This window comes from Periophthalmus magnuspinnatus, chromosome 5, assembly GCF_009829125.3.
Source record: "Periophthalmus magnuspinnatus isolate fPerMag1 chromosome 5, fPerMag1.2.pri, whole genome shotgun sequence".
Lineage (NCBI taxonomy): Eukaryota > Metazoa > Chordata > Actinopteri > Gobiiformes > Gobiidae > Periophthalmus > Periophthalmus magnuspinnatus.
This window is the reverse complement of record NC_047130.1, coordinates 3,041,223-3,069,210: the sequence shown is the minus strand read 5'-3', so window position 1 is coordinate 3,069,210 and position 27,988 is coordinate 3,041,223. Positions and strand designations below refer to the sequence as shown.

Sequence of the window (27,988 nt, the reverse complement as noted above, 5' to 3'; positions counted from 1 at the left end):
AAGTGGCTCAAATAGTCCACGTCCAGGGTGAGAAGTGTCAGCTGCTATGGAAGGCTGCTGCCAATCACCTTCTCAGCAGAGGCACAATGCGCTGCAGTCTCTGTCTGTCCCTGGCAGTGGCCCCAGCGAACCACACAGTGATGGAGGATGTGAGGATGGACTCAATGATGGCCGTGTAAAACTGCACCATCATCTGGACCGGCAGCTTGTGTTTCCTCAGCTGCCGCAGGTAGAACATCCTGTGCTGGGCTTTGTTGATGAGGGAGCTGATGGTCGGCTCCCACTTGAGATCCTGGGTGATGCAGGTGCCCAGGAAACGGAAAGAGTCCTCAGTGGTGATGGGGGAGTCCGTCAGGGTGAGGGGAGGCAGGGGGGCTGTGACTTTCCTGAAGTCCACGATCATCTCTACTGTCTTCTGGATGTTAAGCTCCAGGTTGTTGCTGCTGCACCAGGACACCAGCCGGTCCACCTCCCTCCTGTAGGCAGACTCATCGCTGTCCGAGATGAGTCCAATGAGGGTGGTGTCATCTGCAAACTTAACCAGTTTGACAGAGTTGTGGCTGGAGGTGCAGCAGTTGGTGTACAGGGAGAAAGTACACAGCCCTGTGGAGATCCTGTGCTGATAGTCTGAGTGTCCGAGACATTCTTCCCCAGCCTTACGCGCTGTCTCCTGTCCGTCAGGAAGTCAGTGATCCACCTGCAGGTGGAATCAGACACGTTGACCTGAGCGAGCTTGTCCTGGAGCAGAGCAGGGAGGATGGTGTTGAACGCAGAGCTGAAGTTCACAAACAGGATCCTGGCGTAGGTTCCCGGGGAGTCCAGATACTGGAGGATGAAGTGAAGGGTCAGGTTGCTGGTGTCGTCTACAGACCGATTGGCTCTGTAGGCAAACTGCAGAGGGTCCAGGAGGGGGGAGGTGAGGGACTTGAGGTGGTGCAGGATAGGCGCTCAAATGACTTCATGACTACTGATGTCAGCGCCACAGGTCTGTAGTCATTAAGTCCAGTGATCCTGGGCTTCTTGGGGACAGGGATGATGGTGGACAGCTTGAAGCAGTCTGGGACTTGACATGACTCCAGGGAGGTGTTAAAAATGTCCGTGAAGACAGGAGCCAGTTCCTCAGCACAGTGTCTAAGGGGGGAATATGCAATATCTTGAATCCTGACTAGCAATCACTGCAGGTTGTCGGGTCAGGACAGTAAGTAAATATGTTCAGATGAGTCAGAAGGATGAGGGAGTCCACATTCAGGTACTGGTACTCAGGTACTTTAATGTCTGTAATTGGGGTGTGGGTATGTGTGTGGATTCTTACAAGAGAAAAATAAACAAATACAAATAATACATTAATTATAAAACAAAATGGTGGCTAAACAACAAGTGACCGCGTGGTTATTTACATAATGTTAATAAGAAGAGTTTTACCAAGTGGCCGATAGGGGGCCAGTCTGGTCTATACAATTATGATAGAAATGACATAGATAAATGACCCAAGTTTAATAAGTGCCTTTAGGGGGCCCTAAGCTGAATTTGCCCTCGGGACCCTTGCCACTTCGGTGCCACATATTTACATTTGACTAAATTAAGACAGCATCATAACCACTGACAAGACTGTAAATTCTAGAGGCTCCCAACAGCAATAACCGCAAGTATAACAGTATAAAACATGTAAAGAAGGAGGGGTCTGCCAAAGACATTTTTTCTGGTGCATTTTAAATGTGTTCCAGTTGACTAAAGTGGGCTTACATTTATCAATTGGAAAGAGCCAAACGATCTACTTAATCAAGGGTACACTTAAAATGATATCACTCAAGAAGTACAAAGTAGTGACCCAAGTTAAAAGTTGCATAAAAGTTGCCTGGACATAACATCAGATTTATAATCATCGAATCATTTGGAAGGACTGAACATTAAATAAGAGGATTATTTTTATGTTTATTGTCAGGCTTTGGATGTTGTGATTTCATGTAAATGCGCATATTAATGAGTAGGGATGCACAGATACTAATACCAGTATCGGGTGCCAGTACTCGTACTCGTCAATGGGCTGCCGATATCATAGCCGATACCACTGTATCTGCTGCCTCTTGTTTGATGCTCACAGCTCATCTCTCCACTGAGCACTGCGCAGAGGTGGCCATAAATCTGCACATTAACTGTAGCTGTAATCATATGTGACTGTCACATAAAATATACAAATAATTAGGACTCTAAAGGTTTTAAAGTTCACAGAGGACATCAGCGCAGTCCCTATGTTTACAATATTAGCATGCTAAGGTTGCTAAGTGGCTCTGGGGATTATTTGCTTGTGCATGCGTTGTGACTTATTATATTTGACAAACACTGTAGCGACCGAATAGAGCGGGTTCAGAGCTTTAAAAAGAGCATGTCTTGTATAGCATGTCCATATTGGTGAAAGCGTGGTTGTGGTAAAAGTAAGAACACTCACTGTTATGCTAACAGTGGCTCGTTAGCGTTAGCAGTTAGCATGTTAGCAGTTAGCTCGGAGCGCAGTCTGCAAAAAGGAAGTGGTAAATATTAAAGCCAGGTGCTTATCTAAACACATTATATTGGAATTATACCTAACTACAATGATTTCGGTAGATAAGATAAGAATTTTAAGATGAAAAGTAGGCTAAACTATAAAAATCCTATGAAATTAATTAGATTTACCACTATAATAAAACACACGTAAAATGATGACTGGAAACGGTATTTTACTCAGTATCGGCGAGTATTCAAAATTAAGCACTTGTACCTGTTTTGCAAAAATTGGTATTAGTGCATTCAGGAGTCGTTCACAGGTTGTTCTTTCGTCCAGCAGATGTAACAAAGAGGTTTCTGATATAACCAAAGTTGAGCCACAAACAAAAACAGTCTAAGTAATAAACAGACTCCCCTGCTGTCCTCTGGTGCTCTGATATATATTCTGTATGCATAATTATACACGTCCGGCTTCACTGTTTTATCTGCAGCTCTACTGATGTAAAATGGGGGGCATATTTCGAGTCTTCTTTAAAAAGTCCTTCTTTCCCCAAAACAATCTTCCTCTAGACCAGGCACACCCAAAGTCCGGCCCGGGGCCAATTGCGGCCCGTGTACAAATTTCCACTGGCCCCCAGCATCTGGAATAAAAGTAATTATGTGGCCCGTCAGCACTGTTGACCAGTGTAAAATACACATGTTCAAGCTCAGTGACTTTTATCGCCAACTGGATAAAGACAAGTTTAAAGAAATTTAAACCTTTGCTAAGAAAAAGCTGAGTTTGTTTGTTTATATAGAAGACATTCTTGGTTATGAACTTTAACAAGAACTGTGTGAGGACAAATCTAACTGACTCTAACCTGTGTGACACTTTGCGCATCAAAAAAACTGTCTTTGAGCCAGACCTGGTTTATTTACTACAATCCAGATCTCTGTGTCACCCTTCACATTAATGCAGGCAAGTTATTTGTTCTCCTTCTGAGGTGAATAAATCCTAAAATCTCAGTGAATTTATTTTATTGTGATTATCAAAACCACAGTTTAAATGTTTACTTTTTTACATTAATTTTGTTTTTGAAAGGTGAAAGCCATTTGCAATAAAAAGAAAAAACAATTAAATAATTAATTTGCAGTTAATATTAATGGTTCAAAAAATGATCCGGCCGAATGGTCGGCCCCCAAACACTTTCATCTCACCAAATCTGGCCCTCTTTGTGAAAAGTTTGGACACCCCTGCTCTAGACTCTTCATGCATTGTCACGAACTTTAGATAAACTGAACTTCACACACATTCACACACATCCAAATGCTGCCTCAGTGCACCCAGAGCACACCTCGAGGGAAGGGGTCCTTCACACCGATGTAAACATGTAGCTGTCCACACCACTGCCTGATTCGAAAAATGTAGACAGCACATATCTCACTACTGGAAATAAAACACATCTAAACGTTTTCAGAGGGATATGTAGCCTAGTATAAACACACAAATGCCATTTAGTTTTCCGAACAAAACTTCCCAATCATTATTTTCAGTATAAACGTATGGGCTCTTGGGGGCCCTCTGGAGGGCTCGGGGCACTAAGCAGCGACTTAATCTGCTTATAGGCGGGGCCTGACCTGACTTCTAGGAGAAGAACCGCTGCTGGTGGATTTTTCTTACCGTTGGGGATGCGGCCTTGCCATTTATGCACGAGCGATAATCCATGGTCCACACAATGATACCTAAAAGAGTATTCTGTTGTCATTTTATTTTGTATAAGAACTTAATATGCCAGATAGCCAGGAATGCATGTACTATTTTATTTAATAATAAATTGTTCCTCCAACATTGAACCTTTGACAGTATAAAACTATGTCACAATGCAAAATACTGTTGTATTCCTTATATTGCATTAAACCCCTGCGTGAGAGATACGACTGCAATTTTCAAGGGTTCATCATTGACTACCATCTAGAGGTGACAAAATGAATTACAGGCAAATCTATTCAATATTTTTCTTATGAGTTGTATATCATTTTTAAAGAATAATTTTGAAATCTCCCTGAAAGCAGATGTATCCCTCCCCCCTAAAATAGCACCTTAGTTGTCAAAATTGGAATTACATTATGTAAAATAGAAAGAGATATGCACGTGTAGTTGACCTAATTATGTAACTAGGCGTATTTATAACTTTTTTTTTTTTTTTATGTGGCTGTTTATTTAAAACTATTCAAACGTAGGCTAACTCTTTTTTTCCTTCAAATGAGGAAGACAAATTCATCACTCGCTCCACCCCCTAAAAAGTTACATTTCGCCTAATTCCCTCCTTCTCTGCGCCGTTATCAACTCACACTGCAGAGGGACCACAGCAGAGGACACCAACTCATGAAAAGGACCCAGGCACCTATGCGTAAAGAGCAGCCCGGATGATGTCTTTTGCGCGCCCGCTCTTCAATGACAGAGTCTCCGCAGAGAAGAAGAGATGGTCAGCGCTCCTGGACTTTGCCGTGTCCATGACCTTAGGCTCGTCCCGTTTGTTTTAGTGCGGCTGATGCTGCTCCTCCGCTTCTGCAACTCTTTCAATCTGGACACAGAGCAGCGTGTAGTCTTCAGTGGACCTCCGGGAAGTTATTTTGGTTATTCGGTTGAGTTTTTCACCAATGCATCCAGGTAAGATTAAATCAGGGGGTTCAAAAGTATCTAAATTATCTTTGAGCATCTTAATAATACAGCAGTGTAGGAGTGGAGGTGGACAAACATGCATTAACCCCCTTTTCTTATGGTTTAAATTCTCCATGCTTATTAATTTGCTGTATATGTCCTGCTAAAGGAAGACACCTAATGCAATAGAATATAGCTGACTATTTAAGAGTAGTTAAACCAAGTAATTCCACATTATCAACAGACATAGGTTATAGGCTACTATAACCTGTGAGCTATTGTTGCATTAAAAGGCTGGCAGTCTGATTTGATTGTGCAGCAAAGGCCAACAAATAACGTTTAATATTTACAATGCATTTTACAAATCCATAATATAACATATGCAACTACTTATTTGCAAAGTGTGCAGCCAGTATTTAGCTTTTTCTCTCAAACCACTGGATTCCAGGTTTGTAGCGTACAATGATTGGAAACAGACACAGGAGCCAGGGATGGAGAGGAGGGGGTTAAATTCAGACAAGTCAAAATAAGCTAATGTTGTGAATGCTGTGGATAGTGGGATTTTTTTTGTGTAGCATTTCTGTTGACAGATGAGAAACTGCTGAGTGAGTCCCAGCCAAAGATCAAACAGTGTCTTTATGGGAACAGCATGTAATGTCACCTGTTTTGGCTTACACTCAGGGATATGATGTCGAAGAACACACACGTTACATGTATGTTCAAACCCATAAGAACTGGGATGAAACATATGTAAAGGATTTGCACAGGCACTTAGTATGTACATCAAAACTAAAATCTGATGTGGTGGGTAGCTACTCATATGTCGTCTATATGGCAGGAGTCTACAGTGTTGTAACAGTATTTGTAGGCCTACTGGAAGTGCAATGATTTTTACTTTCCAAATGATTGTCATGATATTAATGGCTGTAATATGTGTAATACTGTTGTTTATATGCTGCTAGTTAATTATATCCATATCCATGAGTATTTGTTTACATCTCCCACCTTAAATTTGAGATCTGAAAACTGAAATACTACATCTGACAGAGTGGGACATGTCTGGCCAGTCCTGCAAATGGTTTTTAGCTGAAGCACTCATCCAGCTGTTCGTAGCTGTTCTTGCTCAACATCTGGGACTTCCCCTGCTTGTTACATCACTATGAACCTCATTGTAAATAATGACAGTTTCCTGATGCATCTGCACACACTAAAGGTCTGCTGCAGTATTTTATGTGCCTAAGAGATTGAGCTGTACATGTTTGAGGCATGTACTAAGCAGCTACGTCACCCACCTTTGCAAACTCATATTAGCTTAAGAAATGCCTGTATTTTGTGTGTGGAAATGCGTTTGTCGGGGCTTTCTGTGGTTGTAGAGACTTGGGTAATTTTGCAGTCTTTGGGCATAACAAATAAGTAAAATCGTGCCAATTTCACATCTCAACTTCTCATAATAACATAATAGTAATTAAAATCAATGAAAATAGGACTGTACTATTTTAATTGACATTCATTTAATCAGTTTTAATTGTCAATGATCTGCTACGGTCTTTTTAATCCAGTTAAGTTATTAATAGAGAATTAAGATCAGAGTATTGGAGAAAGTAAAAAAAAAAAAAAACATTTAAAAATGTCTTAGACGCATGGGCATTGGCCTAGACAGCTCGTATTCAAATCACAGATGCATGATTCAGGCATGAATGTAATGGACTATGAAGTCTAATTGAACTGAACACTATAGCGTCCCCTACCATAGACATGAAACGTCAACAATATTGGATTTTTATATAATTTGACCATTAAATTTGATGCATGAAAACAAGCAAAATGATATATTACGGAGTTAGGTCATTTTTCATGGTTGGCCAGCAAGGGTGCAAAGACTCCTAAAAAACAAAAGAAAAATGCAAACAGGCATTGACCGAGACAGCTCAAAATGTATCTACTGGTACAGAATCCAAAAATGAACAGAACTAAGACATAAGCACATGGCGACTCGACACAATAGCGCCCCCTATAATACACATAAAAGACACAACATTATCCAATTAGCATGAAACTTGAGGAAATAATTGTAGGCCTCAAAACGTGCAAAAAATATAGCTGTATCATGCATGAGGTTGCTAGGTCAAAGCCATGGACACCATGCACTATAGAAATGGTGTGAAGGGGGACAGTAGCCTGGGTGGTGGCTGAGTGGGGAGAATGCGATCGTGTCAGGGGTGAGGGCCATCATCATCCCCGCTTGTGGCTTTCATTTTATTTATTTTTTTCATTGACAAAGATAAAATTGAACTGAAATACTGTCATTTCTATACAAGGAAAAAAAGTCAGGATACTTTCTTTTTTATATGTTGCCACTCTACACATCTACTTACCCTGTTTGGCTCAGTGCATTGCTTTAGCCCTAACTGGCATCCTGCATATTATTAATGCTGTATAAATGAACTGGATTGTGGGTTGTACATGTCAGTCTACCTTCCTTTTGTTTTACGGGTAAACAGCCAACAGGATAATATGTTGATAATATGCTGTGAATGAGTTTGCTGTGTTTTTCTCCGTAGACAGAATTGTTCCTAGAGTTTGTCATGCAGCCTGAACAGCTAATGCCCTGTTTGTCTGTTTTGTGTTGCTCCTGTTGCTCACTTTACTCACTGTCTCAAGAGCATGCATCATCGCTGAGTGTATACGACAATTTAGGGCCTATCTAGAAACAGGAAAGCAACACTGGATTTTCTTCACTCCAGTTTTAATTTAATGCCACTACTTATTTTCTGTCACTACTTATTTTGGAAACCGTTATTTATCTCAAATGTAACACAGTTCTTCCAGTTAATGTGAATTTGGGGTGTGTGTGTGTAGACATTACATCCTGTTTGTATAAAAGCACTGTGGATAACATCTAGGGAATGATAAATAGAGTAATTTTCAGTTCTGCACAGTATGTTGTTACAGTTTCGTGAGCTCATTTATTAATATGTAGGATTAGTTGTTTGATATTTTTGTGTTGAATTCTTGGAATACATTCAAATGGAAATCAAGTCCAGAAAGGTCAGAAACAACACATTAGGTAGTATTATTGAGCAGGGGTGGGCAATAGGCCAGTCACAACAATTGTAATGTTGACTTCTTCAATAAATGTTGCTTACCTTTTCTGTCTGAACTAGTAGTGACCCTTTTTTTATTTTTTCTAGTACAGCCACATTTCAGCTGTAGAGTGTTGATAATAAGTAACTTCTACTATGACTAATTTAACAGTTTCTTTTTCTGATATTCTTGTTATTTTAGTTATAAGATTTGAGCAGTAGAGGGTTGGGTATGTCATTTCTATGGGTAATTATTGTTTTGAATGATACTTTATATATTAAAACAATAAAATCTTTACTGGGATTATCCATCTTTATTGTCATCGCATTAGTGGCATTAAGTAGTTTCAGTATTGCCATTTATCATTATATTTTTCTGTGGATCCCACTGAGATATAGCATCTGTTCTTCCACAATTCCTGTAGTATACCGTTAGTATTTCATTCCGCTATTTATTTACTTATTCCAGCTTAAAGCATTTACTGGGATTATTCTGCTTTAATTGTGTCACTGTCACCAAGTTACAAATTAGTTTCAGTATTAACATTTAGTGTGTTATTCATTTGTAGCAAGACATTACACAATTACCATTTTGTTATTGCGAGAGGCAATATCTGTCCTGATAATAATGAAAGGATATTTGGGCAGTCAAAATGAAATGAGCCTCAGACTATCAGTGAAGTATGTTAATTTGTATGTTTATTGTCGCAGTGGTAAAAAATTTAATAAAGAGCAGTCATGCATGCACTTATGTTATTATTACTCTGATCTCTGTAGACAATGTGGAGGCAGCGGGATAAGTGGTCTGTCTAATCTCTGCAAATCATCAGTCACCATCTCCACTGTCTAACTGTCGTCTCTGTGCCTGACTCTTTCAACGGTATCAAAAGCTAAAAGCAGCTGTATCAAAAGCTAAAAGCACACGTCATTTGTATACATACTTGCCTCCTCATAAAGATGTATATGGGACAACAGCAGAAGGGAGAAGTTAGTGAGTGAGTCAGCTGACGATTTGGTACTTTTTTTGATATTTATATCAGGGCTGGACATTATGGTGATAAAAATCAAACCATGATCCAATCCCTTTGACAATTCGCTATTTTTGTGAAATTTTTCATATCATGATTCACTATTTCTCTATTTAATGTAGCTGTTTACCGCGTATCACTTGTTAACCTCTGTGTGAAAACTGGACTTTATTTATTTATTTATTTATTTATTTATTTGACTGGGACAATTAATATTGATGAACAGACATGATTCAACATGAATGTAAATATGACAGATTATAGTCAAAGGCTAATTTCCATCTGTTGTCTCAGCCACAGTGAAGTGTGAACTTAAAGAGGAAGCAGATGACTTATTTACCCCTTAATGACAATAGAAAATGACAAGTGGTACATGAATCATAACTGTCTGTCTTTATAAATACATCGTTTCCTAGTACTTTTTGTTTTGTTTTGCTTTTGCCATGCCCCTTTTTAGTCGACTAATTGATCACCAGGACATGTCTTTAGTCAAGCAAGAGTTTTTCTTTAGTCAACTACAGCCCGTGTCTAGGATAGTGTCAATCTTGATGATCTGACTAACAATGTGCCTGACTGGAGAAAAAAAGGTAACCCTGTCAGTAGCTTCTGTACCCAAAAAATGCTATATAATATGAATAAATTATATTTTAGAGCCATTTTTCTTTCTTATTTAGCAGCTTTCAACGTAAAATGTATGATGTCAAGCATTTGTCCTGATAAGAATCAATTAAAGTCAGGTACAGTACTTAAAGTAATCTTAATTGTATCTTTCTGTGGCGAGAGAAATTACTTTCTTATAGGCCATAACATATCCTCTTCTGTATTAAATATTATGAAGGTGTTCCTTGAGTGAACTTCTGAGGTGTTGTGATTCAGTAAACATTTTAAAGTTGGCTGTTCAAGCTGTACTAACACACAATAAATAATTCTTAATACTGTATATTTTAAGATTTCTAGTAAAGTCTGAACTTAACATTTTATTTTATTCTTATTGCAGTTTCAGTGTTTTGGTTGGAGCTCCAAAAGCCAACACCAGCCAGCCCCACGTCACTGAAGGAGGAGCCGTTTTCATGTGTCCCTGGAGCAAGTCCAACTGCACAATTATCAGCTTTGACAAGCACGGTAGGCAGCCTTGTTATATAGAGATTCACGGATATACTGCCTCTTTGTCACCAAACAAAGTAAACCAGAAAGCCAGTCTGGAATTGTCACTATTGAAAAACATACCACATTATAAATCAAAGTATTTCTGGAAAAAATATATTTATTAAGTTAGTTAGGTCTTTTATTTTAGGTTGCAGTGAAACTATCCTGTTAATTATCTAGCGTCACTGAAAAATCTTTATAGTAATCTCAAGCTGTGTCTAACCAGCTATAAAAAAAGTCCCTTGTAAGAAGTTAACATCTCCGCTAAGCACCACTGCGTTGACCTGTAGGTTAGAAGCTTGGCTCCCTACTTTGTTCCCCCTGCTAATCTGTGGTTATGTGTCATACCTAAAAGTGCTCTTTGAAGTTCCCCTTATGTTTTTGTGGCAGGCTTCCTTGGCGGCACCCCTCCCCTTTGCACACTCTCTATTTCGGGGCACTGCCTGCTCTGTTTTCCACAGAGTTTGATTTCCTGTTGGACTTAGACCTGCTGTTGTAGCCACTGCTTAATTAAAGGCAGGGTCATTAAGGGAGGAGCAGGACCAAAAATGCATGAAAAATAATCAACTCCATCAAACACGCAGGAAGTGATAAGGACTTATGAGGATCAGAGGGCTGGACGTGCGCAGACTTCCACATATCAGATGGTGCATGCATTGCTTACCTAGGTACATAAATACACATAGCAAAACTATTTACAAACTATCTCCAACCATGAAGCATAATTTAGAGTGTTCAAAGGCACCAGGAAAGTAAATATACTCACTACTACTGCATGTTTTTACATTCACTAGTGCAATTCCTGTTAGCTTAGTGTATCTAAGGACACATGGCAGACTGCATGAAGTCAACAGTGGCAGGAGGCCAGAGCTGTAAATGTCACCGCTCCACTCCAGACATCAGGCCCGTAGATCAAAATAGTTTGGACAGTTAGTGTGTCAAAGCCTCCCAAGAGAAGATTTTAAAGAACATTTCAGTTACATTAGCCACTGTAAGACCAGAAACCATTGTTAAATACTGAGTATATCGATGTTATAATATATTATGCAATGTTAAGAGAAGGACAGAAATGAAGAGATATTGATTATTGTGTCAGCCAATATTGCGATATCAAGATTTTTGCGATATTGTGCAGGCCTACTCTAGTTTGTAAACAGCTTAATGAAATGTCTGTGTAATACCTCAGTCGTTCAGGTCTGATCCATAGTAAAAGACGAAATTTAAATCTGTCAACTGGTCAAATCGTTGTAGAAGTGAAGACGTTCCGCTGCTCATCCAAGCTGTTTCTTCAGTTCTTCAGTTCTTCAGCTCAGAACTGAAGAAGCGGCTTGGATGAGCAGCGAAACGTCTTCACCTCTACAACGATTTGTCCAGTTGACAGCTTAATGAAATCAAAATGACAAAGTTAATGTAACACAAACAGCCAGATAAAAATCACCTTATTTTTTCTATTATGTTGCTTCTAAAATGATCATGATTAGATTTTTTTTTGTTCTTATTACAATATTGTGTATTGTGAATAAACAATTAATCTTGACCTTCCTACTCTTTAGTCAAATAAATATAACAAATTATGATATTAAAACAAAATCAGCTACAATTCCAACTACTATTGCTACAATGTCTGCCACAGATGAAAAAACAAAAAACAAAAAACCTTTCTCTTCAAACATTAACAATTACACTTGCTTCCAAAATAGACATCTATTACATAAATTATGTATTTACAAGAATGACTAGAATAGTTTCCATTACTTTGGTGGTTATATTTTTGCAAATAAATAATTCTAAAGAACTATCAAGAAAAGTGGTTGTGTTTTTCATGGTGGTTAACTGTATAATATTTGGCTGTCACATAATATTCTGTGTTTTTGAATGACTACCTGAAATATTTGAACACTAGCTCTGTGTAGCTGGGCCTCTTCTTAAAACAGATCCTGACAAAGAAGTGTGGGTTACATTAACAACATGGCCCAAGTCGCTTTGAGCTCTTTGAAGTCTGCTGTAGCATTGAGGATAGATTAAGAGTGCAGACCCGGACAACCGGGCCATAAAATCTCCATATAAAACACCAACAGCATGTGGGGGCTACATGTACTTCACAGATTACTTTAAATCTGCGCTAATCATAGAAGAATCCTTGGCTTACTTGCAATAGCACTTCTGGTTGTCCATATCAGAATCAAAATACTACCTAAAGATCCTAAAATGCATTTGCTTCTGTTTTGCTTTTCTAGGTGATCGTTACTTTCACATAGATGAAGAGTTAACTCAGGTTGAATTCAAGTCTCATCAATGGTTTGGAGCTACCCTACGTTCCCAGGGAAACAACATACTGGTATGATTAATTATTAAAGCCTGTTTAAAATGGCTTATTTATACAGGTTGTAGTTGTAACTAAGTAGATTTGACAAGAAAATTAAAATAATCTATGTAAAATACTATGTTGAAGTTCAATTTCTTCTGGTTGATTATTTTCTGAACCCAAGGGTTACTGTAAGCCATAACCCACGCCAAAACAAGAGAAAAACAACAGCAGTCTCCGAAAACTCTAGTAACTGACGAACAGACCCTTCATATAAACTTGTCGACATACCAGCCGTCACATACAAAAGCAGTTACATTAACAACAACAACAACACATAAACAACAGTTATAAGAACAACAAACTGTGTCAGCTCTGAACTAAACACAAAATATCAGATCATTACAATAAAATTATGCCCAGAGATGTTAAATCTTTTGCTTAAAAGTATTGTTTTGTTGCAGCAACAGCTAGAAGAACAGAGGGAACTATATAGAACTTGATCTCTTGCTCCAGTTTAGTGCAGACTACACAGAGAAATAACTGCAATTATGCACTTTTACATATTTGACTTATGGCTGTAACTAAAGTCTTGTCAAGGCATTTTAAAAGTGAATATCTAAATTAGCCTTTCCACAATATCGCAATAAATAATGTATTTGAGATTTAAATATTGTTTTATTCCTATGCCCAATAAACTTGAAACAGCTTAGCATGCAGTTGTTAAGCAGCTGACAGCCAGAGCCATCGTGTGCTCATTTCCTAACTGCCCTCTTTGTTCAGGGCAGTTTAAGAAAGTCTCAGTTCATCTCTCATGAGGTGTCTCTGTTTCAGGCCTGTGCTCCCAGATATTACTGGCGAACAGAACAAGATATTCCTTTTGCAGATGTTACAGGGACATGCTACCTCTCTGTCGACAGCCTCCGATCCTTTGTGGAGTATGCTCCCTGCAGAACAGGTAAGTAAATGATTCACAATTATGCACAAAAAAGTTAATGTAATCACCTTTATGTCATTTAAATTTTAATTAATAATAATTTATTAATTTCTTAATTTTCCATTTGTGGAGCGGTGGAAAATTTTACTCTGTGTGCTTTGTACATTGTCCAGTTATGAATAACTTTGATTTGCTTAGTCGTCTGTAAAATTGGAAGTCAGAGTAACCACGCAAATTAGATGTTTCAAACCAGCAGATGCTCTTTATATCTGTCTGAGCCGGTCAGTTTCCACTCTAACTCACTCACTTAATCAATGAAGTGGTATCTATTCCATAAACATAAATAATATGAATATAATATAACATGCAGTAGAGTAGACTATTCCTCAATATACTATAGGTGATTGTGACCATGTCCCAGCTAATCTGGAGACGGGTGTCTTGGCTGCCCTGTGCTTACCCCACTGCTCCTGACACGTTGCCAAAGCTTTGGTTGAGTTAAAAATGTCTACAAAAAATACAAAGACAAAATTATAAAATAAAAAAATGAATTAATTCAAATATATTGTACATTTCCACTTTTTTACAGAAAGACATGGACCTGCTGGACAGGGCTATTGTCAAGGGGGATTTAGTGCAGATTTTACCAAGGTAAGGGAAACATTTGCAGTACTTTTTAAAGGTCAGAGTCAATATTTGGAGTGAAGGAGGTAGTCTCCTCATCTGTGGCTGCTGTTGTGTTTCAGAATGGGAGGATTGTGCTTGGAGGACCTGGCAGCTTTTACTGGCAAGGTGAGCACACAGGAATGTCCAATAGTCAGGATCATTCACAGATACACTTGATAGAGATTTTGTTGTGCTAACTGAAGAATACAGTGTCTTTATCTGTAATCCCTGAATGAATCTTGATGTATGTATCTGACCTCTCTGTGAACTTGTCTTTCTATAGGACAACTGATCTCTGCCACCACTGAGGAAATAGTTAAGGCCTATTATCCCTCTTACTTCCTGCTGTTTGTGAATGGGCAGAAGCAAACTGGACAAGTTCAGAGCAGCTATGACGACAGCTATCTAGGTGAGGAAGTGACCGAGCCAAACAAATATACATAATAGTTCATATTTACATTTTATATGCAATGTGTAAGTTACTGGAGATTGTGCCTCTGGTCTGTTGATGTGTTTATTATAGTGCAACAGGAATTATAATAGGGATGTAACAATATCTAAATCTCTTTACATGATATTTTCACAATATGATATTTATTGTGATATTTTGTGGCAGCTAAGAAATTTGTGAATACAGTATATATTTTTCCATTTAAAATGCCTTGACAAGACTTTGGCTCTGTCATAATCCAACAAATTAAGATTTAAAAGTGCTTAATCACAGTTACTTCTTTATATAGTCTGCACAGAAACAGAGCAAATGATCATGGTCCATGTAGTGTCGTATTTGTAGTATTTTTTTACCTATTGCTGCACGAAAAAAAATGAATTTAAGCCTTGAGACTTGTAATTCGATATATATTGTGTATTTTTGTGAGATTTTTGACAATGTAATATCACAATATTTCAGTTATCGTTACATCCCTATTAAACAATGTGAAATAACTATCTTTTTTCTGCAGGATACTCTGTGACGAGTGGGGAATTCAGTGGCGATAATGAGGAAGGTGAAGTCTATTAAAACCAGTTCTTTCAATTCTCATTTTCTATCAAGGGTCTCAGTTTCTCATCATTGTCCCAAAGTTTAGTGTTGTTTAGAGTGATTAGTCAACAAGTGAAACATTATATCTATTAAACATTAAGAATACTTTTTTTTTTTTTGCTGAAATATGCTGACTGACCGGGCTTCTAGATAGAATATTGTGTATTATTTTTGACATTTTGATTTAATAATTCGGTTATTTGCCATGTGTTTTAGAGCCTGTATAGTCCAGATAACAGTAACAATGATCAATTACAGTTATTTTAATAGTCACCTAGTCACAATTGTTCAAATGAATCACTGCAGCCCTAGTGACTACCTATTTCTTTGTTCCTCTCTGCAGATTTTGTCACGGGGGTTCCCAAAGGACTCTTGTTGTACGGTCTAGTAAGGATTCATCTTCCTTCTCTGCCTACCCAGTCATCGTTTTATATACATTTTCTGTATATTCATTCAAATCTTATACAAATATTTGTTCTTGTGTCTTCAGGTGTCTATATTAGATGGAAAGGACCTGACATACTTGGTGAACCTGACAGGAGAGCAGGTATGTGCACATCTGGCACATGTCGAGTGATGAAAGAATTTACCCACTGGACTTCATACATAGTTAGGGGTCAGGGGTCAGCTGACTGAGTACGCGGCTCCTTGATGCTGTGTAATTGAACACAGTGCTTCAGTACATGGTTGCAAGTGGCTTCTCAGTGTTGTCCTAGAATGTATTTGTATTTTGATTATTAAAAGGTGGCTACAAACTGCGTTAAATATAATATCAGTGTTAAATAAACAACATGACACACATTTTTCTTAATTTAAATTTAAGGCAGCAGTGGTTCAAAGCTTGCGGTTGGATCCCAGCTGCTACTGTTGCTGTGTGTTTGGGCAAGACACTTTTGCCGTTGTCAGTCTACTTTTTATCTTGAATGGAATACAAATTAAGGCATTATTATTCTCGCCATTTTTATTTTAGGATTTGTACTTTCTAATCTGTCAAGTATTTGAGTAGTGAGTAGAGCCGTTACCTCAACAAGTAGTCGTGACTGCAGTAACTAGTAGTAGCTGAATGTAGTGTTAATAGTGTTATTTAATTGTAAGTTAGTAATAATATTTTTAGAAGTGGTGGTACTTCTAGTTTATTTCATTTCTTCTTCATGGACACTATCAATCAAAGATTTGGACACACTTTTTCATGTTTGTTTCTTCTTTATTTCCATCATTATTTACACTGTAGATTCTCACTGAAACTACGAATGACAAATGTGGAATGTAGTAAGCAAAAAATTTTGGCATTTCTTGACTTGGCACAGCTAACTTTTTTCTACATAAGTCCATATATCTTGCCTCATATGTTTTATGTCTTCCCAATGTATATAAAATGCAGAAAGTAGTGAACATAAAGAAAAAAAAAAAACACTGAATGACAAGATGTGTCCAAACTTTTGACTAATGTATATTGTGTATTGTGTTTTGAAGTTAGTGCATCTTTACTCCACTACATGGATTGTGAGAACTTCTGCTATTTAATTCCAAAGTCAAAATTTCCCACATGTTAAATCCACCCACAAAGTTCGTTTATGAGTACAGATGAGTCACTTGAAGCTGGAAACTTTACCCCACTTTGAGCAGCGCTAAAATAAAGTCACCAAATATTATTTTTGGCACATAGACATCAGCTACATCCTCGTCCCTCATCTCTTAACCTTCAAGTGTGTGTGTGTTTGTGTATGTTTTTACGTGTGTGTGTGGGGTCCTCCGTCACGTTCCATGTGGCCTGAAGGTGCTGAACAAGCTGAAGAGTTGCAGTTAGTACACTGGGGAGAAAAGTTCGAAGTCAGCTGAAAAAATACCCCAAAACATGAGAAAAATATACAAAGCTCTATTATATCTGTCTCGGCCTAGATTGTGTAATTTGCGACTGATAATAATTTTGCACACACTGTAAGATATTTTGATTTTTTTTTGTGTGATTACGAATAGGATTTTCGAATACCAGTAACCCTGGGACTCAGCTCTGCCTGTTTATCCCCAGTCCAGCTCCGTTTCCCAACCTGCTCCAGTCCTTCTCTTGCTGCATCCCTGTTTTTCCCTGCAGCTCCCATTCATTTCCTAATCAGCCCAGGGTAGCCTATATATACTCCCTCTGTTCAGTCAGTCTATGCTAGATTGTTGATCAGTCAAGAGAGACAGTCAAGCTTTGTATTGGAACAAATCTGATGTTTTGTGTTTCTGCAATTCTGCATTTTGAACCTGTAGTATCCTTGTCTGAGGGACCTGTTCCTGAGTTTATTTTCCCAGCCTCTTTCCCATGTTAATTCTCCAAAGTTTTAGTTGATATTACATAAGACATTCATTCCTCAGTTCTTTATTGCCTGATTTGTCATATTAAGAATTACCTTTTTGTCGTATTTACTGAAACTAAGAAGTTTAACCGTATTCTTTGTGTTGCATTTCAGTCCAGTTACCTGCGTGATACCTGGGACATGAACCCTAAAGACATTATGATTTATTATTTATGAGTTTTATCCTGTCCAATTTAATGCTCTAGCTATGCTTCAGTTGTAAGGAGTATTATACATCTGATGACGTAGGCCAAGGACTATGCTGACAGTGAGAGCCCTCAGTGCAGTATAGTACTGCAATTTCTCTATCAATGGATGTATATTTTAATGACATTGTTGTTCTGTTGTTTGATAGTGTTAATAGTTTGTAACATGCATTTCAAAATATGTAACTATTAGACCAGGAACTGTACATCTTCCTTATCTATATTTTAGTTTTGTGGTTGTTTCTTTAGTTGGAATTTATTAAATAATCAAGACTTTCCATAGAAACCCCACTGGTAAAAATACGAAGCTGCTTTCAGTTCCATGTTTTTTCCCCTGTTCCCTGAAGGTTACACAAGGCCTAGTTCAGTCTTTTGATGTAATTCTGTGGTAATATTGAACTAATATTTAACTGTTTTAGTAACACACAAAAAATAAGTCAGTGAACACAAGCAGTCAGTATGCAGTCTTTTTTTTTTTTTTTATTTGCTTTAAGCTGTGCTGTTCTTATTGTGTGATTTACTGGTAGCGTAAAACTGTAGGATTCTGCTTGTCTCAGTTTGAGTGCTTGGTAAAACAGTGCTTCTTAAGTATCACAGCAGGAAACGAACTTTGTCCTTTGTCTCACTTTGATTTATGATGATTGAGTTGTTTTGAATGCAGGACTAACTAAAAAGCCGCTCTTGTGCCTGGTCTTGTTTTTCACTACGGTCCCCAGACTCCAAGCTTGTGTTGAAATACTACAAATGACTTTGAAGTCGCCTGCAAAGGACGTAACTTGACCCTAATTTATCAAACATGGTATGAAATTGAAACGGAAACCTTTAGCGCGTTATGAAGGACTTAAAGCGCCATATGTACGGACCCCCTACATTTGTCAAAGATCGTAAAGGTATTAACTTTAAGCCCTGTGAAAAGAGATAGGCCGAACTCTGGGGGATATTGGAGGAAAGCTCGGGGCGCTGCTGCAATATGAACAAGACAAGAATATAGGGGGAAGCACAAAGAGTTTCGTGCACTGTGGTGAGATTACTGGCTGACTGAGTTCTGCGTAATGTTTTCCAGATGGGCTCCTACTTCGGCTACGCAGTGGCAGTCACAGACATCAACAGCGACGGGTGAGTGAGAGATGGATGGATACACAGCTTACACGGAGATAAGAGCGAGAGGGAGGTAAACTTTGAGCCGAGGCCAGTGAAAACAGAGGCGCATGAATGATGACCTTAGAGTTGAGGTCACTGAGCAGACAAGGAAGTTTCTCACATTAATATTAGTCATTCACTAGAAACTTTGGAAACTTAAAATTCCCCTTATAGTCTTATGATTCCTACTTTCTCGTTTGTCACATTTACTTTCACTTCCTTTTAACAACTAAATCTAGTCAGATTTACTGTGAAAATAATATTGTATTAAAAATGGTCCATCTTAATGTGAATTTTAATGAAACTGTCAAAAAATACAGCTGCAAGCTAAATGAAAAACTAATCAGCTAGTAGCATGATGATTATTTATGTTTTGATTCATTTGTATTGTTATTTTGTAATGTCTTTCTTATTCTGTAAAGCACTTTGAATTACTACTTTGTATATGAATTGTCCTATACAAATAAACTTGCACAAATCAAATTCTAAAGGTGAGCCTGCTTATACTATTCTGTAAGGCAAAATACTTGGAACTGAATGAATACAAGATAGATAAGTCAGAAAAGAATCACATCCCAGCTATCCCACCATTAAAGTTACATAGTCCACCTTTAATTTGTTAAATGTAAGACTATATAAGAAGCCTACAGTGAGAAGCTTTACTGATTTAATCTGTTTTATTCTTCAGTCTGGATGACGTGGTTGTGGGGGCTCCGCTCTTCATGTGTCGGGGGGCTAATGGGCAGTTGGAAGAACTGGGTAAAGTCTATGTGTATCTACAAAAAGGCCCTCTCCATCTCGAACCCAGCCGCACCAATCCCGTCGGCTCTCAGGCCTTCAGCCGCTTTGGGACCTCTTTAGCTCCACTTGGTGATCTGAACCAGGATGGCTTCAATGGTATGTGTAGAAATATGCTCAAAGCTCATGAGTTTTATCAACCAGTCTGATTGTTTTAATGGGTTGTTATAAAAGCGCTCCCTCATTAGCTCGCTCAGTTGTATTTTGAGTAATTGCATGCATGTTTAGTAATTCTGCATTTGAGGCTTGAGTGCTCAAAAATGTTCTGTTTTCATCCACCTCATATCCCTGCCTACTTCTTTGTATTTAATATAATCCACTGCTTACTATGGTGAAATGTCACTGTGACGAGGTGGGGGGTATCAAAATATTAAACAGGAAGTCAATGATTCATTTTCTATTAGTGTAGCAAGACCAAAACTCTTCACCCACATTGTCTAGTATAAAGTGGTGTATGTGTGAGTGTGGGTGGTGGAGGTGGTCAGACGGGCAATGGTGCAGATTAGCCGCCTCACTCCTGTCAGTCTGTAACTACGATAGTATCTTACAACCATCAAGTGTGGAGTAAATGAATCATGTAAAGCAATTTGGGTGTCTTGAAAGGCGCTATGTAAATCCAATGCATTATTATTATTAAGCCATTTTAGCTCAACGTTGCAGTTTCAATGAACTGAATGTACACTGTATATCTACATATACTAAAAAAGGTATGTCTTCTTTAACATCTTTGTCCAGATCTTGCAATAGGCTGTCCATTTGGAGGAGAAGACCAGCAAGGATTAGTTTTTATCTACAATGGTCATGAGGAAGGCTTGGAGGACACGCCCACACAAACTCTCTCAGGCCAATGGGCATCCAGGGCTTTTCCAGCTGGTTTTGGCTTCTCACTTCGTAGTAATAAAGACGTGGATCAAAATGGCTACCCAGGTTGCTATATTTTGCTATTTTTGCCGTGCTCGCTTTATGCCACCTATCTGATTACTCTCAATCTTGTCATGCAGATTTGCTTGTTGGTGCTTTTGGTGCAGATAAAGCCGTGTTGTACAGGTTAGTTAATTGATGTTATTTATTGTCAGCTGTTATACCATATTTAATTCTCTATTCTACTCAGAGCACGTCCCATTGTGAACACCAACACTACTCTGATAGTGCACCCGACCATGTTCAACCCAGAAGAGAAAGCTTGCGTATTGACGAGTGGCGACAAGAGTGTTCCAGTGTCATGGTATTACACAGCTTATAATGTTAACCTTCACAATAAATTCAGATAGATATTTAGAGGAAGAATCTTTACTATTTTTGGTGTTAAATGGGAATTAATTTAAAAGTCTGTATTGTTTATCTTTAATACTAAAAGACATTTGTTTTTATTAGACAAAATCAAATCTAAAATCGATCAATATGAGGAAAAACAGTTATTATTTTGTCATATCTATACCTAATTATTATCAATTTTGACCAATTTTAACCCATATTTATAATTTCCCACATACTGACTGTAAACCTACATGTAAATAATGCAGGAAATGATTTGTTAGATACTAAACCAATGTGATATGTATGAATATTTCCTATCGGCTACACGTCCCAGCTAATATTAAAAGGTCAGTCTTCCTACAATCAAGTTGATTTGTTCCTAAACATATAAGATCCATGTTTTTGTGGGTGCTAACTAAATCCTGCTAATGTCAAGCACACATATTTCCTACACAAGAGAAGAACCACCTTTTCCTCCCAAATCCTATTATATAAACATCATTAGTATGATGAGATAGACTGGATAAAGAGATGACACTTATAATGACAAATTCCCTTTCCTTAGTGAACTTTTCCTTACCCTCTTTTTCCCTGTTGTAAAAGGTTGCTGATTTAGAGAGTACCTAAAGTTATACAAGGAGGTCCTGTTATGAGGTTTATTGGTGTTCTGGCTGCCATGGAAACAAAGAAGAAATAGGAAGCTTGCATTTGGAAAAGTGTTGGACAGGATGTAGATTCTCACTCAAAGGTTGGAAAATGGTTGTAATTTTCTAAAACGATGATGCCGTCCTCTGTGGCTTTATGCAGGCTGACGCACTTTGAGGTATAGATGCCTTCATGGCACTTATTAAGGAGGTTTTTGTGTAGTTTCCTTATTTAGGGTGGAGCGTGTCTAGAAATGCCTGGGCAAACTACGTTTTAATGAATTCAAATGACATGGTAGATATTTTTGACCTTTACACACGTATCTGGGGATTTTTGTCTTTAGGCATTTACCATCTAAGACCTTAGTTCTTTCCATGTAAAAAAAAAAAAGTTACATTTGTTTAAAAAGGAACTTGCCACTTTCAAGGCTGAGACCTTTTATAGTTTATGAACGTGGACATACTTTCTATAAAACATTTGCAAGTGCTTCATTGTGTAAGTCTTTTGTAAAATACAAACAATTCAGACATTTGAAAGAAACAAATAAATGGTATGCTAATATGAAACAATGATTGCAGTTCAAAATGTCATGATTTATAGCAACTGCAGTTTCTACCCGTGCCATTTAAATGTCATTTACATGTTGTTGCAGTGTGAGCATCAGTTTCTGCCTGCTGGCTAATGGGAAGCACCTCCCCTCTCGTCTAGGTGAGACACACACACAATCACTCATGCACACATGGTCCCTATTACGGTGCTTTCTTTGTGTGGCCACAAGAATGTAGGACTTTACTGCGGTCAATTTGGAGGCTCAGATCAAGATAAAAGAGCAATTGTGTAAATACAGACGAACGTGCTGCTGGGCTACACTAGTTCCCTTCAGTTTAATATGTGTGTAGTTTTTGTCATGTGCACAACACGTGTGATTTTATGTAATAACTGCTCACATCGAATATGTTTTCTGTTCCAAAAATATCTCTGAACATCAAATTTATTATTATTTATTATACATTTTCAGCAATTTTTATAACGAAAACTAAAATTGAATTAAAACAAAGGATCAAAAAAGTGCTCCAATCAAAAACTTTACAACAAAAAACTTGAAGACATAAAGATAATCACAATTGTTATAACGTTTTAATATGAACTTATCTCCTGTATATCTGGTCTTTCTTAACATATTTCTGTTCATTTGAAGGATTTGTTGTTGAAATTCAGCTGGACAATGTGAAATTGAACCAGAAGGAATCAACCAGGAGGACTCTGTTTTTGGACAGTAAGCAGTCGAGTTTAATGAAGAACTTCAGCCTGGAGACCAATGGAGACAGCGTGTGCCACGAGTCAAAAATCTACCTACTGGTTAGTCAGAGTACTACCTCAGTATGACTTGATATAAATATTGTCTCTGTGTGAGGGTCTGCTACCTGCTTGTCTCCACAAAGATGTTATTGTTTTGCCAAGAATGTTCCACAGTATGCATTTTTTAAATTAACTAGTGTTTTGCAAATACCCACAAGTTGTAGTTGTTATTAATCCTTGAGTTGCAGCCTCTCCACAGATCTGATTGAACTAATTTCAATAACTGAACTAGACCTGATGGCATCACTCACTTTCCTCTGTATAGTTAGTTACTTTAATGCCATAGTGTGAAACATTCCAAGCAAAGCAATGACATCTCCAGGTGGTGGACACTTCATCAGAAAAGTTGCATAGAGCGCCTTAAACTGTGTGGTTCAAATTTTGTACACAGTCTAGTTAATAAGTTCATTTACATATATATATATATATTTTTTTACATATTTCATTTTTTTTGTCCTGTCATCACATTTATTCATCTCTTTTTCTTGCTTACAAGTCTTCATAAAGTGTCCATAGTTCCCTTAGCATGGTGGAACAATTTTTCTGTTGATGACAAAAAACTGGCTTCACTTTAGAAAGTATTGATAGAAACAATGGGAAAAATGCTGTGGTTTCTTGTGATTTTAAAAGTTGTATTGAATTTCTGTTATGGACCAGGTGACTTCAATTTCCCCGTCAGGGTCAAAGTCATTTTCTAATAATCGTTGACATTTCTTTGATGTCCTGTTATGAGTGACATCTTTGGGACAAAAATAATAGTAGAACTAGAACAAGCATCTTGGGAAATATGTGTAAAGGTCATGTAATATGTATGACTATATGAAGTTAACTCTAAACTTTGTGAATCTTGTGTTTCAGAATGAGGCAGACTTTCGAGACAAACTTTCTCCCATTTACATCAGCCTGAACTTCAGCCTGGATCCTCACGCCCCAGTGGACGAGCATGGGCTCACACCAATCCTCAGCCACCACGCTCATACGCTCGTACAGCAGCAGGTTGGCATAAAGAAAATCATACATTATATTTAGTGTGACGAGCCTTTTTATACATCCATAGCACCTCTGAAATATACAGAAAATATATACATAGACTCTATTTGAAATGAACTTGACGCTTCATTGGCTTAGTCTCATTGGCACTATGTAAGTTTTAGATAGAGGCTTCGAAATCTTCTATTCTCCACAGAAATTATTTATTTTCCCTGAAATGTTCCTTTAAATTGCGTGAAGCCATTTCCATGGAGACCAACTGGTGACCTCCACCAAACCTAGATTTATTTGGCAATAAAAAATACCTTGAATAAATGTATAATAAACAAGTTGATGCTTTATACCATGGAGCATTCCTCACAAAGCAATTTAATTTTCACAAAACAAGCACGTGATGAACCCTTCATCAGAAAGGTTACATAGTGCATGTTAAAACCTTTTTGTTTTTGTCACTTGAATAGATTTTTATTAGTATTTTTTTTGTTAGCATTAGTTTTCCTAAGAATACAGGAGGGTAAAGTTTAAAATCACCTATGCCGTTCTTCAGGTTTCATAGTGATGAATAATTATTTAGGACATAACAATTTAAAACAAAGTAGTATGTCTTTTGAATAAGGAAAACTCCTCAAAATGTCCCATAAAACAGAAAGCTGAAGCCCATGACTATACAAAAAGGGATTTTTTCTTTCTTTCTTTTTCTGCCATTTTGTGAAGCACAATAAAACAATCCTGACAGCACATTACAACAAAACCTTCAATGTCAACAATTTAGAACAGATTTAAGACTTCTTGTTTTATATCCCCTTTATGCGTTGTATCAAAAGTACGGAGTTTATCTGTGTGTAAACTTGTGAAGTGTGTCTATATATTACATTGCCACACCAAACATCACCACACAATTTACAGGGCCTCTCGTATTGCGTGTCTGAAGCAAGCAGATGTTCACCTCTGCAATTACCATCTGAGAGACACCAGTACCAGATGGTCTAAGTGCAATATGCCATTTTACATGTGGCCGTAACCTATAAACTAAATCCAGACTTTGAATTTGTCCTTAATAATACTTTATCATTGAAACTGTGAATAACAGATGTATTTTGGACTGAAAAGGCTGAGGTTACAGACAGACATTTTCAAATTGACTTCAAATGTTGGGGGCCCTTTAAAGTGTTGATCCCGTATGGTTAGGTCAGGCCTCGCAGACCAAATGGTGATTACGGTGCTTTTGGCTCTTTTTTGGTTTCCATGCAGAGAGTTTATGGAGGATTGGTAAGTCATGGCTGTGCAAAAACACAAGGCAGGACTGACAGCTCCACCGGGTGTGTCGACGTGCCTCCCTGCACATCTGGCCGCGGTTTGTTTATATATGTTGCCCATGGTCCCCTGCACTGGGCAAGAGCAGCAGCTGGAAATGTACTTGTGCATGCGCGTGATATGATTTGATGGCTCTCTATTTCATGTATTTGGGAATGAGAAATTTTATGAACTGCCCTGTTAGACCTTAGGAGTTTTAATGTCTTTATTATTCTCTCTGTTTGACATTTTGTTCAAAATGTTATTAATTAATCTCCTGGGCACTATAAACACTGCTCAAACTGCTCTTTTTTTCTGTTTTACCATGTGTACATTGGAAGCAAGACAGTTTTACACCTGACCTTTTAGTTTTAGAAAGCTTTTGAACTACAGGGTGTCCATAAAGTCTCTTTACAATTTAAAATTAAAAAGTAAATTACAAATTACAAAGGCAATTGATAAGATATATTCATTAGATTTGTTCTATTGTACTCAGTGGTTATACAAGTTTTTAATCACATTGTGTGGGAGTATGTGTAGTTGAATTATTGGTCCATTTTTTTTTTCCCACGAGAGATCAATTACTGCAGATGTCTACCTGGTCCTTCAAACAACCATCATTTTCAAGCAATCAAACATTTCCGGACCATTGGATGGGAAGGGATGGACCGGTTCCGTGGCCATCATATTCACACCTCTGGATTTCTTTCTATGGGGCTATGTTAAAGATGTTGTGTATCAAACAAAGATACAAGACATTAATGAACTAAAGCAACCATTGACGAGGCTATGCTACAGTGAACAAGGCAAGAAATTGAGTACTGTTATGATGTGCTTTGTGTGACTAATGGTGCCTATATAGAGGTGTATTAAATGAGGTAAAAATAAAACTTTGGAAGCCACTGAGTGCAATAGAACATGGACACCCTGTATATCAACACTAGTATAAGACCTCACGTAGTAACACACTTTATTGTGGCATCAAAATTGGTATCTAGGCTTTTATTGTGTCATATATTTGTATATAATTTGGCGTAGGTTCTGTGGTTCTATTTCCTATATTCCTTAGAGCTTAGAAGGCTGTCATCGGTTACATAGATCTAGCAAACATTGGATGGGGAAATGGAAGATTAGGAACATTACTATAACAATCTGTGTGTGCTTTGGGTGAATGAAGAACTGCAGAAGGAGACAGAGAGTGCATGAGGACTCTATATGCCAGCCTATATACTACCTCTTTGTAACATTCTTTCTTACTCCTCTTTTGATGCTAATGTTTCCCAAATGTTTTGAGGGATGAGGCTTGGACAAAAGTGACAGTAGACCCCACTTCACCACACTGCAAATGTACAACAACAAAAGCTTCACAGACAGCAGTGGCAAATTGACTTCTATGTTTCTTTTGTCCAGTCAATACACCGTGTTTAATAACAGACTGAAATGTGTACTTTGGATACTGTTTGATCGTACTTCATACAAAAATGGTTTAGAATGATCAACCTTTCATTGTCTGTCTTCATTGTGAAAATGTGGCACAGACATTAAAAGAACAGGCCTGTTGTTGTAAACATTATGCTTTATCCTGTGAGCATGCGTGCAGTTTTATCCTTTCATTTTAGCCCAAATCTCATGCTTGGGCTTCTGTAAACATGCACTTCCTCCGTGGCCTGCCCTCCATACCTCTAGGCTCTGTTCCCTCGCTCTCTCTCCATTTTGCTCTTCATCAAATCCACTGCTTTCCCCCTCTGCCCCCGTTTATCTGTGCCCTGTCTTTTTTCAGGCTCACATTCAGCTGGACTGCGGCGAAGACAACATCTGTGTCCCTGACCTGAAGCTGGCTGTTTACGGGTGAGAGGAAGTTATATTTTACTACAAAACCCTTTAAAACTAAACTATCCCAGTTTTACTATTAGGAAACAACAACAACAGCAGCAGTGTTGATATCTTCCCCATTTGAAAGAGTTTCTATCTAACCATCTAATTTGATAACCCTAAAGTGACCTATGAACTTTTGAGTTGTGTGGTGATGATGGTAGTTAGCACCCCTGTCTCCTGCCTCGTTCCACACAGACACTACACACATTCCACACATCCTCTTCAGGCTATTCTCTCTACAGCTGCAGAAAATGTAAGATAAGATAAGTTAAGAGAGCCTTTTATTTTTCCTACAATGGGGAAACAGTGCTGCACCTAAGGATATTATGATAAATCAGGTAATCAGTGTTGTTCAGGTTTATAATCGTCATGTAATCTATTTCATTCATAAGATTTGATTTCATAACGGCACTTACTCAAAGAAAGATGCTGATCTATTGGACATTGTGAATAAAATAAAATTAAGACTTTGCCTGTAGAATAACTTAGTAGCTTGAGACTTGTAAGAAGAGGTGTGAGACTAAAGTTCTAACACATGAGGAGTTTATTTACAATCAGTATGAGGCCTAGGACCTGGAGACATGAACCCTCAAGACATTGTGATGGTATTGTTCATTCCAGTCTAGTCTGGCTGTGTTTCTGTTGTAGGGAGTATTATACCTCTGATGATGTAGGCCGAGATAAACAGGAATGCAAACTAAAGCAATGCAAATGTTTGTTTCTTTTGCATATCAAGAACCCAAAGATCCAAGGAATA

At 38.0% G+C, this 27,988-nt stretch overlaps 1 protein-coding gene across 1 annotated transcript in view; it reads left to right on the top strand.

Annotated features, from left to right (window-relative positions):
- Positions 1-4,804: 4,804 nt before the first annotated feature.
- LOC117370545 (integrin alpha-5-like) overlaps positions 4,805-27,988 on the top strand; it is a 32,493-nt gene continuing 9,309 nt past the window's right edge. Inside the window, exons 1-19 of the mRNA XM_033965992.2 lie at positions 4,805-5,131; positions 10,231-10,355; positions 12,617-12,717; positions 13,519-13,642; positions 14,211-14,272; positions 14,368-14,413; positions 14,571-14,696; positions 15,250-15,294; positions 15,673-15,716; positions 15,820-15,876; positions 18,938-18,990; positions 19,703-19,911; positions 20,548-20,739; positions 20,814-20,859; positions 20,924-21,037; positions 22,367-22,422; positions 22,913-23,073; positions 23,932-24,069; positions 27,137-27,204. Of these exons, the coding sequence (XP_033821883.1) occupies positions 4,944-5,131; positions 10,231-10,355; positions 12,617-12,717; positions 13,519-13,642; positions 14,211-14,272; positions 14,368-14,413; positions 14,571-14,696; positions 15,250-15,294; positions 15,673-15,716; positions 15,820-15,876; positions 18,938-18,990; positions 19,703-19,911; positions 20,548-20,739; positions 20,814-20,859; positions 20,924-21,037; positions 22,367-22,422; positions 22,913-23,073; positions 23,932-24,069; positions 27,137-27,204 (1,955 nt within the window). The 5' untranslated portion in view covers positions 4,805-4,943. The remainder of the gene's footprint in view (positions 5,132-10,230; positions 10,356-12,616; positions 12,718-13,518; positions 13,643-14,210; positions 14,273-14,367; positions 14,414-14,570; positions 14,697-15,249; positions 15,295-15,672; positions 15,717-15,819; positions 15,877-18,937; positions 18,991-19,702; positions 19,912-20,547; positions 20,740-20,813; positions 20,860-20,923; positions 21,038-22,366; positions 22,423-22,912; positions 23,074-23,931; positions 24,070-27,136; positions 27,205-27,988) is intronic.